The sequence below is a fragment of the Chiloscyllium plagiosum genome, unplaced genomic scaffold (assembly GCF_037043375.1).
Source record: "Chiloscyllium plagiosum isolate Xiang-an unplaced genomic scaffold, Cpla_swu_hap1 HiC_scaffold_20, whole genome shotgun sequence".
NCBI classification, from domain to species: Eukaryota; Metazoa; Chordata; class Chondrichthyes; order Orectolobiformes; family Hemiscylliidae; genus Chiloscyllium; species Chiloscyllium plagiosum.
In genome coordinates, this window is record NW_028270158.1 from 53,572,286 (window position 1) to 53,584,149 (window position 11,864).

At 40.7% G+C, this 11,864-nt stretch overlaps 1 protein-coding gene across 1 annotated transcript; it reads right to left on the minus strand.

The window, feature by feature from the left end:
• Positions 1-191: 191 nt before the first annotated feature.
• Positions 192-11,728, minus strand: LOC122560532 (mesothelin-like protein). Its single transcript, XM_043711250.2, has 11 exons — positions 11,643-11,728; positions 8,557-8,672; positions 7,680-7,711; positions 6,969-7,038; positions 6,075-6,256; positions 5,192-5,338; positions 3,809-3,942; positions 3,480-3,613; positions 3,089-3,183; positions 1,952-2,138; positions 192-1,569 (listed from the first exon to the last, which is right to left on the minus strand). The coding sequence occupies exons 2-11, from the start codon at positions 8,621-8,623 to the stop codon at positions 1,481-1,483; spliced, it is 1,137 nt and encodes a 378-aa protein (XP_043567185.2). The 5' UTR covers positions 8,624-8,672; positions 11,643-11,728; the 3' UTR covers positions 192-1,480.
• Between the last annotated feature and the right edge of the window lie 136 nt (positions 11,729-11,864).

The following is an 11,864-nucleotide window of genomic DNA, read 5'->3' on the forward strand; positions in this document are numbered from 1 at the left end:
TGCAAAATATTGCTATGTCAAAGCTCACCAACCTCGAGATAATAAAGAACACAATGTCAGCACACGTTACCTCCCAAGAAAAAGTGTGTTGCTGTTTTCTATAATTACAAAAGAAAATTCATGGTCTTTGTTCTCAGTGCTGACCATTTCCAGCTAGTCAACTTATATAACAGAATTGACAAAACCCCATATACAATTCAATTTTTTTTATTGAAAATACATACAAAAGTTAATTTCCAAATATATTAAGACTAAAAGAACAAATGTGTATTACATACATACTGGGTTAAACAGCAATTTATATAAATATGTAATGGTTAAGGCAGTAACTATCGTTTAACATATGAAGGCAGTAACTATTGTTTAACATAGAAGACAAAAGTCATATGGCAGTTTCCAACCTGCTCTTTCCCAAATTTATTACCTTAGTTCTTGCTGACTTAGAGTTAAATGCAACACAGGCAAGAACGTCTGTCGGCACTTTTCTCTGCTTGCCATTCTGTTATCAGTTCCAGAGCCCGGGGCTAGGGAAGGGGGTTGCAGTGTTACTGAAAGATGAGCTGTGGCCCTTATATAAATAACCGGATACTGGGCGGACAGTGCGTACTCCACCCACTGATTCCTCAAAAACAAGCTGGCAATCTAGAACGGAGGCAGAATCTCAAAAAGGTAAGGCAATCAGCTGAAACAAGGCAGTGTCAGCTCTGCACATGTCCCAGTTCCAAAGAAGGTGTCAACTGGTGGATTCGAACTGGGAGACAATGGCGACTTGAGCCTGAGAGTCTTCACGTTCGGTTCTCACCCAAAAACAGACAGAAACCATACCTCTCACCTCTGCCCATTCCCAAGCCCTCGTTGGCTTTTACCCATATAATGTGACTTTTGCTTAGCTATTGGCTACATTATAATCAAGCCAACCAATACAGGGGCTTCGTTATGAAAACATGTATTAAATTAGAAAGATAATTTGAATTTTAAGCAGCAACTTCATCAGGAGTATCGGAGTAAACACTTGGGAGTCTGGTCAGTCGTTGAATGAGGTTCTATTCAATCTGCAATATAACTCCATATTCCTGCCTTTGTCCCTTAGCTCTTAACATCTGCTATAAAATGAACTATTGATATGGCATTCAATGCTGTTTGCCGAAGAGAATTCCAAACTTCTACCACCTTTCACTCTACAAAGAGTCCATGATAAGAAAATTCATAAATATTTCTGTATGAGATTTGGTAGGCAGTAATAAGATAAACCTTTATTGAATGCTTTTGGATTGTCATCATTCTAATGACAGCCCAGAGTTGCCCTAAATTATTTGTTTTACAATTGATCAGCACAATGCCTAGAAAGCTAGTTTACAGTCATTTCAACGTTATAAACAGAGTTCAATCTACTTGTGCTGAGCTTTTTAAACCTTCTTCAATATCCTTCATGATTCTTTCCATTTAACACAGTAGGTAGCATAATGGGATGAAACACTATTTATGAAAGGCATTGCAAAGTGATTCCCAACACAGCAACGCAGATGGAGAGCAGGAGACTGTAGCTGTTGACTGAAGCAGAACCAGGCACTGGAAAATAAAATGAAACGATAAGAAATATACTGTTAATAATTATCCTATAAAATATTCCTTAGCCTTTCACAAGTGGACATCTTTCACAAATATTACTTCATGCAAAGAGGCTGCAGTTATTCTTTTCAAATTGGCATTTTCTTTAACACCACAGTTAGAAATTCTTCCTGTTAAACTCAATAACACACGCAGTTAACTGGTTTGGGGATACCATTATGGAATTCGTAGTGACTCTGTGTAGATTAAATGCCTAAGCACACACAGTGCTCTCAAGGGCAGCACAGCTGTCAAACAAAAGATTTCCAATTTGTTCCCATGATGATGTTTCTTATCATAGCCAATGCTCTTGTCAGTGCTTAATAAATAAATTGCCACTTACATGGCAGAATGGAAAGATTCCCAAGTCCAGCCGGTGATATTCCACCTGTAAGGCCAATTCCCAGACTCATCACCTCAGCCACTGAATGTGTGTTAACCCAACGCCGCACTATTTCATGGTTTTCATTCTCTTTAAGGGAATTCAGGTTAATTCCAAGCAGATCTCGAACGTTCTGGGCAGTGAGTTTCTGAAAGATAAATTGGTCATAATGTTACAACAGGATATTCTCATTCCTGACTTCATGTTGTTCTTTAATGACATCAGAAGGTGGAAGGCGCAATTAAAATAACAATGTACATTGAAGGAAACAATATGCAAACAGGGTGTTTAACCCGACATGATCACGTTATCATTTACAATCTAGATAAGTATAAAATCTTAATCATATATTTACCAACCCTGTTCCCCTTCAATCTCATCTACCTATTTAATCTGATCCTCAGCCCTAGCATGGTGCCTATCTCAATGTCTTCATTCTTTCATGTCTGCCAATCGTACTGTTCTGATGGATTTAATTCCACTTCTGAAATGATTCCCTCCAAACATTCTGAACTGTGCAGCTTTAACTGAATGGTTCCATGAATTGTCTTTTTAATTTGAGACATTGGGGGTGAAATTGCTCTTCAGAACTAACACATCTGGGCGGTAATGACGCACTTGTTGGTGATTGATCTTATAACACTCCACTTCCATCACTATTGACAACTGACATATTTATTGTTACATAGTTTACTTAATAATGGTCAAGCAATCAGAGTTTACTCGGTGTGAGTACAGCCTGGTCTGAGTACACATTGGTCTGAGTACACACCGGTCTGAGTACACCCCATTCTGAGTAATCCCCAGTCTGAGTACACCCCAGCCTGAGTACAGCCCAGTCCCACTTTAAATCTGGTTGAAATGTAATGAACTTCCTGGTTCCCTTTTCTTCACAGCTGAGATCATGATATTCAGTTGTTGTTTCTAGTTTAGGCAAGATCTCATAACTATAGCAGTTGTGCAGCAAGGAGGTGGCCTGTGGTGATGAACATGGGATGGAGTGAATGAATTCCTGTTGATGGGCACTGTGTCTAAGATCTGGTTCTTGTGTGATGTGTTAAAGAGCTGGATGTTGTTGCAGGCCTCAATGATACCTACTTCCACTTCCACTGGATTGAGGCTGCTGAATGTCTGGAAGTCCATGCTGATGTTGCCAGGAGCTAATCTTTGTAAATCAGAAGCTCGTGCACCACCTTTTAGAGAACAGAAGGAACTGTCAGCTTTATAATTATGAACATGAACTCTTCATAAAAATAGAGAAAAATGGAAGATTTAATTCATTTGGTATTAATAACAAGCTTTCCTGGTTAAAGCTTGCAATGAACTGCAAATTAATTGATTTGTATAACTGGGTATAGGTTTGCTCGCTGAGCTGGAAGGTCCAGCAAGCAAATCTACATCCAGAACCTCAACCTGAGCTACAAATCTTCTCAAAAAAATTTGTATAACTCTTCAAATTATCATCAAAGCAGATTGTAATGTAGCTTACCAATATATGGCTTGAGTTGGTTAAAATAGGCTTTGGGATCACCAGCAAGATCCTGGAATGCAACTTTAGCGATCCCGAAGAGTATGTCTTTCTTCGCTTGGGTACATGTGAAAATATTCAGTGGCCTGGCTTTTCTGCAACAAAAGAGTAATGCATTTTGTAATCATTGACACTTAAGCAACTTAGGTAGTCTGCATTCATTGACGTTTGCCCTCAGTTATTCACAAAATGCTCCTTTGGACTTCTGCAGGTTTGTTTTGTCACAGCTCAGTCAAATAGAGAGTCAGAGAGCAGATTTGCAGAGTAGCTTTAGAGAATCTGACACTTACTTCAGTTCACTGGGAAGGATGGTCCTAAGGTTCTCTTCGCTCAGAGTACACAGTAGTGGACCACCAATCGCATCCAAAGCAACAGCGTTTAGTTGCCCAGATCTCTGCAGGTAATTTCCAATAATTACCTTGCTCTGAAATGAAAGAGAAAAGCTCAGTTTATTATCTTTGTGCCCCATACATTCTATAAACCCAGAATATTGTTGGATTACGCATTCGTCCTTTTCACTTCTTTGCACTACTTTGTAAAATATGTGAGAGCTTATCCATTTGTACAGGGGAAAATATTAGGAATTCATATCAATATAGGGGAAAATAGTAGAAATCCATATCAGTATGGGGAAAATAGTAGGTATCCACATCAGTATTAACAACATGGTTAGAGAGGCAGAGGAAAGATTTATGAGGAGGTCACAGCAATGAGGAATTTTAGTTCCATGGGCAGGTTGCTGAAGCCAGAACAAATCTCCTTAGAAAAGATCGAAGGCTGATTAGACTGAGGTGTTCAAAGTCTGGATAGAGCAGCTAGGGAGGAACTGCTTCCTGTGGTGGAATGGTCAAGAACCAAGTGACATCAAGTTAAAGTGATTGACCAGTTAAAAAAACCGAAAGGCAGCACAGGGAAAAATATTCTACAAAATAAGCGAATCAAGAATTCAAAAGCAGAAATTGCTGGCAAAACAGTTCTGCTGAAGAGTCACCAGCCAGGAAACATTAACTCTGCTTTCTCCTCACAGATGCTGCCAGACCTACTGAGTTTCGCCAGCAATTTCAGTTTTTGTTTCAGATTTCCAGCATCCGCAGTTCATCATTTTATTTAGGGATCAAGAATTCACTGTCTGAGAATGCAGTGGAAACAGAATCAACTAAAGCTTTCAAAACAGAATGGATGTGTCATCAGAAGAGAAAGAATTTGCAACTACAGCCTAATGGTGATGAGTGAGACTAGCTGATTTGCTCCTGCAGAGGCCCTGACACTGACACAATGGGTCAAATGGTCTCCTTCTGCACTGTGATAATTCTCTTATTCTATGTTTCTCACTGAAATGTAACAGAAACTAACAAGCAAAGTGCCTTTCTGTATTGATTGAGTCGCTCTATACTTGCAGCATTCAGTAATGTCGCTACCAAAGTTTTTTTTTGTCAGAATCAGGTCTGTATAGATCGAATTCTCTTCATGCACCATAGGTTTGTTTTAGCTCAAAGAACATTTCTAAACTAGCTGATGACTAATGTATTAGCACATCACAGGTAGCAATAAGGTTCCATTTTTGCCTTAGTTTTTCTCATCACTCATTGCAGCCCAAACAACATTTGAATTCTGGGCATAACGCGTGCTTTTTATCAGGGTCATACAATCAGAAGCTCGGTGCTAATCCATACCGTGTTCAGATTTGGGCTGTTGTTTAGAACAAGTGCAAGGGTATCTGCACTTGTTATGTTCCACATGCTGATCTCTTCAGGGCCGTACACAGTAATAATGAATCCCAGCTGTCGTATCCGTTCTTCTGGCAGTCCACTTGTGAATATCTGTTCCAAAATATCAAAAAGTGTACATTCAGCCAGATTAAAGTGCGCAAGATGTCAAAACTACACTTGTAAACTTTAGTTCTCTTATAGATTGCGTAGTGGTCATGGCTATCTCTTTCTTTCTCATGGCTACACAGCAATGGAAAGCAAATGATGGGACTGTGCAACACCAATGGGGCCCTTGCAGTGGGTCACACTCTTCGAGTCAGTTTTATATTGGTGTCCCGATGTCTTGTCCAATTGCTCAGTTCATACCCTTCAACTCCTGTTACACATTCTTCCATGAGTGTCTCAAGGTTGGGAATCTCACAGGTTAAATTCACTTGAAATCCAGCCACCTATCTCTGCAGCCTGGGTGTGTAGTTGAATCATGCAGTTCACACTTCACTAAAACTACAATCTGATCTTTCTTGAGGGTCACCAAGATGCATTTATTTGGGCATCCTAAGACTTTACAAAATGAGCTACATGTTGAAGCAAGTACTATGACGGGAAGTTGAACAAACATATGTGGCAGAACACATTAGAGGGTGGCAATGACGGATTTAGATGAGGAAAAATGCAAGAAAGGCTTGAATGGAGCATAAACAACAGGGTGGTCTGATGGGGCTAACTGGCCTGTTTGTATCCAGTTTCTATGCCACCCTATGCATGGATGGTTCTTAGGGATTAACTATGTTGGATACTAGAAGTATACATCAAGGGAAGAATATATTTCCAAATGATGCAACCTTACCTCTCCCAGTTTCCTTTTTAGAACAAGAAGCTGATTTCTACTAAAAGCGATATGTCCCAGTTCGGTGAGATTTGCAAGGAGCACACTGTTGTTCAAGCAAGCGTCTAACTGTTCAGTAGGATACAGTGCAGGCAATAATGTATTGCTGGTCATATCTTTTGCAATGAAGCCATTGGTACAATCTGCAAGCACACAAACACATTTGCATTCGACACATGCAGATGTCAGTATATAGACACGTAACATACAGCCAGACTTGGCTGGGAATGGAGCCTGAAGTGTAGGACCTAATCATGCTACAGGTTCACAAGATACTCTGACACTGAGCCACATGAGGTGACATTAAAAATGATGACCAAAGGTTTGGTCATAGAATAGGGTTGTAAAGACTATCTTAAAAGGACAGAAAAGTACACGGGCAGAAATGTTTAAGAAGGCGAGTCCAGATTTTGGAGCCTTGATAACATGGTTGCCTATGGTCAAGTGATTAAAATCGGAAAAGCTGAAGAGATCGGCATTGGAAACACATAGATGGGCTTGTGGTCTAGAAGTGGCTATAACGATAAGGAGGTGTAAGACAATGGGGAGGTGTTTAAATAAAGAAACAGAGGTGGCTCCCACCTCAAAAATGTGTTTGGGCAATGAGTACGAGGTCAATGCATAAACAGGACATGCTGCCAATTTGGATGCAGATAGCAGAGTTTTGGATAGGCAGAAGTTAACAGTGAGTGGAAAATGGGAAGCTGACCAGCAGTGCATTGCAGTAATGAAGGCAGGAGAAAGTAAAGGCATGGATGAGGATTTCAGCGGCCAATGAGCTGGGGTGGGTCGGAGCTAGATGATGTCACATAGGCCTACATCAATAAACAGTTTGCCTCATTGCTCATTACTTACCAGTGGCACGTTTCACACGTCTTCTAAACAAGATCGGTCTGAGTCGTTGTGATCCTTTCTCACCAACAGCCTGCAGAGGGTCAAACAAGCTACTCACTCTTGTATTCATTTATATCATACATTTTAAACACATAATTAACTCAATAGCCATATAGCTTGTTTTAAAGACTGATTGACTAATGGGTGGCACAGTGGTTAGCATTGCTGCCTCACAGCACCAGGGACCTAAGTTTGGTTCCATTCTAAATGACGGTCTATGTGGAGTTTGCACATTCTCCCCGTGTCCGCACGTTTCCTCCAGATGCTCCAGTTTTCTCCCACAGTCCAAAGATGTCCAGTTTAGGAGGATTGGCCATGGGAAATACAGGGTTACAGGGATGGGGTTGGGTCTGGAGGGTTGGTGTGGACTCAATGGGCCAACTGGCCTGCTTCCACACTGTAGAGATTCCATGACTATGTTCCACAACGAGGAATGTGTCACTTGAAGTACCTTTGCTCTTATTGATTGGTTACTGCTATTTTTTAAATATTAATATAACAGAGCACAGGTCAACTTCTCACATTGACTCACTGCCCTTATCAAATCTGCACTTCTCAAACTTTGCCTTAATTATTATACAATATTTTACATCAGACTGATCTTGGAATGATTGTGCGCTCTCTAATTAAATTTTCAATGATATGCAAGAGATGATATCAAATTCCTCTTACCGACTGAGCATTCAAAATGGTCAGAAAGAAACCTGAAAGGAAATATCAGAATAATCTGTTAAAGGAGAGTTCCGCAAATCATTTGTTCATCAAAACGTACACACTTCATACCTCAGTGCAACATCTCACAGCTCATGAATGAACAAATCAAAGAACAAGAGAAACTGTTTCAGATCCCCTAACTCAAGACATGAGCAATTGAATAATAATTATCACTGATTTGATGGAGAAGGTCACTGTGTGGATCAACTGCTTACTCAAGGAGAGTATTTTTATAAGGTATGATTTCTCTGGTTAATATGCAAAGCAAATCTTATCACAGTATGTGTGAAAATAATAAATGAAACTAAATTAAATTAAAATATACCTGCTACTGTATGGAGCAGTACCATTGTAATATCCAAAATGAATCATTACAAAGTGAGGATATTACAAAGGAACAGAATGCTTCAATAACCTCCGAAACAACTAGATGCATAGTGCTACTTTTTATTTAACAAATTTTCCACTGTGAGGCATTAAGAGATTAATGAAAGAATCCTGCACTCCAATATATTCAGGAACTCTGTGGTATAGAGTTCCACAAATTAAATTGTTCTGAAGATAGACTTGAATTCTGATTATAGGCTTTTGTTCGTGATACCAAATCCAAAGTTCAAGACTTCAGTCAGCTGAACACAAAATATAGTTCAATCATTTCGAGTAACAGGGCATTTCATCTGCAGCTGACTGTACAGTTCAGGATCCCTGCTCTGTAAAGCCAGAACAGGTCAAAGATGCATTGCTTTCATTTCCCTGGCATGTCACAATTGTGGCCTGTATTAGGCCACAGATAGATCCCAAAATTGAAAAATAGCAATTAAAGGCATTAACCTACCAATGACAATGAGAGTTATGAGCTTCATTGGAAGGAGGCAATTGGACACTGGTGTATTTGCCATCATATCTGGTCAAATGTAACACTTTTTAGAACCAGAAACCAGTTGGATTTTCCTGTAAAAAGGGAATAAAGTCATGATTAGCATACACAGGGCAAGTAGCAGTGGCCACATTTTTCACGAAGCAAGTGCACCCCGAGCTTGAATGTTTGCTATACTTCCTGTTTCCTTTAAATGGGGCCGTTGAGTTATCAAAGGTGCAGTCAGTGCTGAGCTCCCACACTATATTGAGACAAGGTGCAGTCAGTGCTGAGCTCCCACACTACATTGAGACAAGGTGCAGTCAGTGCTGAGCTCCCACACTATATTGAGACAAGGTGCAGTCAGTGCTGAGCTCCCGCACTATATTAAGACAAGGTGCAGTCAGTGCTGAGCTCCCGCACTATATTAAGACAAGGTGCAGTCAGTGCTGAGCTCCCAGACTACATTAAGACAAGGTGCAGTCAGTGCTGAGCTCCCGCATTACATTAAGACAAGGTGCAGTCAGTGCTGAGCTCCCGCACTATATTGAGACAAGGTGCAGTCAGTGCTGAGCTCCCACACTACATTAAGACAAGGTGCAGTCAGTGCTGAGCTCCCGCATTACATTAAGACAAGGTGCAGTCAGTGCTGAGCTCCCGCACTATATTGAGACAAGGTGCAGTCAGTGCTGAGCTCCCGCACTATATTGAGACAAGGTGCAGTCAGTGCTGAGCTCCCACACTACATTGACAAAAGGTACTGTCAGTGCTGAGCTCCCACACTACATTGACAAAAGGTACTGTCAGTGCTGAGCTCCCACACTATGTTGAGAAAAGGTGCACTCTGGAATTCAGAGTTTACTGATGACCATGAACATCTGTCAGGAAAATGCCACCCAGTTCAGCGCAAGGACACAACCTCCTTCATGGAGCTCAATGGTTAGCACTGCTGCCTCACAGTGCCAGGAACTTGGGTTCGATTCCAGCCTCGGGTGACTGTCTGTGTCGAGTTTACACATTCTCCCCATGTCTGCGTGGGTTTCCTCCGGGTGCACCGGTTTCCTCGCACAGTCCAAAGATGTACAGGTTAGTTGAACTGGCCATGCTAAATTGCCCATAGTGTTCAGGGATGTATCGGTTAGGTGCATTAGTCAAGGTTAATTGTAGAATAATAGGGTACAGGATGGGTCTAGATGGGATACTCTTTGGAGGGTCAGTGTGGACTTGTTGGGCCAAAGGGCCTGTTTCCACACTGTGGGGATTCTGTGATATTCTATGGCCTGACCCACATGTGACTAGGAGAAAGTGAGGACTTGAGATCAGAGTTAAAACATGCTTTGCTGGAAAGGCATAGCAGGTCAGGCAACATCCAAGGAGCAATTAGGAGTCACCTACGTATGACTCCACACCCACATCAATGTGGTCAACCCCTAAAACCCTCTGGTCAATTAGGGATGGGCAATAAACACCGGCCTGGCCAGTGATGCCCACACCTAATGAATAAGCAAAAAGATTCTTCTATTTCAACCTCACTTACAGGGTGAGGCTAATTTTTAACACCTGAACAAATCAGTTGACCTTTAATTCAACATTGTTGTTCAACAAGAAGAAACCTGCAAACGCGAGAGGAAAATTTACAACACTACATGAACCACAGAATAGGGCAGTCAACATCTGAGAGGAGGTGATCTTAAAATGATCTTTTTTGAATGAACCTTTGATGTTGAAAAAAGGATAAACACCCTGGGAGTAAACTCACCAAGTCTCCTGCGAGAGCACCTTCCAAACCCACAAACTGTACTGCCTGGTAGGACAAGGACAGCAGCTGTGTGCAAACTACAAACTCCCCTCCTAGCCACACACCCTCCCACCTTGGAGTTCAATCACTCTGTCTCCACTGGAAAGGGATCAAAATCCTGGAATTCCTTCCTTGACAGTGTATTTATACTACAAAGTTTGTGGCAGTTCAAAGAAAGCAGTGAGCCATCACCTCCTCCAGGGAAATTCGGGATGGACAATCCCATAAAGAACAAAGACGTTCTTTGCCGTGGAAACAGTTTCAATGTCACAGAGAAGCCAATCTTCTGGAGACAATGGGTTCAAATCCCACCACAGCAGCTGGTGGAATTCATATTCAATCAATAAATCTGGAATGTAAATTTGGTTTCCGTGATGGTGACCGAGACAACTATCATTAAAAGCCGGTAAAAGCACGATGACCTTTAGAGAAGGAATCTTTGCCCGGTCTAATCTGAATGTGTCTCCAGATCCACATCAATGTGCTGACCCTTAGCTGCTCTGGGAAATGACCCAGTAATCCACTCAGACCCAGGGCAATCACTGATGGGCAACAAATATAGTCTTTGCTGATGACCCCAACATCCCATCTCAAGAGAATAAGCAAGTTTTAAAGATGTCTTTCTTGTTTTATACATTGAGCTCTGGCTGAACTAAGTGCCAGAAAGAAAGGCTAATGTCCAGCTCCCTGGCAGATTATTCTCTCTGCATTCTGCCAAAAAAAAACGCCTGATGTCCATCATGTACAATAGTCACACTGTAGTCAGACAAGGTCGAATTAGTGTGCATTTAGACCAGCTAAAAAGTTTCAGGGTATGAATAAAGTCAATGCCAACATATCAAAACAGGCTTGAAATGAATCAAAAAATGATTTTTCACAGTTATTTCACTGAAATTCAGAAAACAATCATTCAAACTCTTTTTAGAGTTTCATTTCCTTTTCTTCTCATTGGTTTAACATAGATTAAAATCAAATATCCTTGGCATTCTTTTCCAAATCAATGGAAAACAAAAAAAACCGTTGCAACAATATCTTAGTTGCTGATTCTTTACAAATCTATTATATTCTGTTGGCACAGACCAATTTCACTCACCCATAGTACAGAACTACAGTCATAGTAACGCTTGCATTAAACTAAAATAATACTGCACTGCAAAACATCAATATACAATATAAATCTTTCAATTTATCTTAAAATATTTTCTTAAAGTAAATTCTCATCCTTCACATTCAAAATTATCCATCTTAAATAAAGGCTATATCAAACCTTGAAAATGTGTCTCCTGCCTTCTGTGAAAACTGCTGAGCACTGTACTGAATGATTGAGCAAGCCTCTGGGATCCTATATCCAAAGCCATCCTCTTATAGCTATTCTTCGTATGAAAATCTGGGTGGGGTCCTGACGTCTTTAAAGAACATTACCTGCTTTCTAAAGTGTTCACGTACATCAATGATGCAAACAATGACATTTGAAGGGGTGGTTCATGCA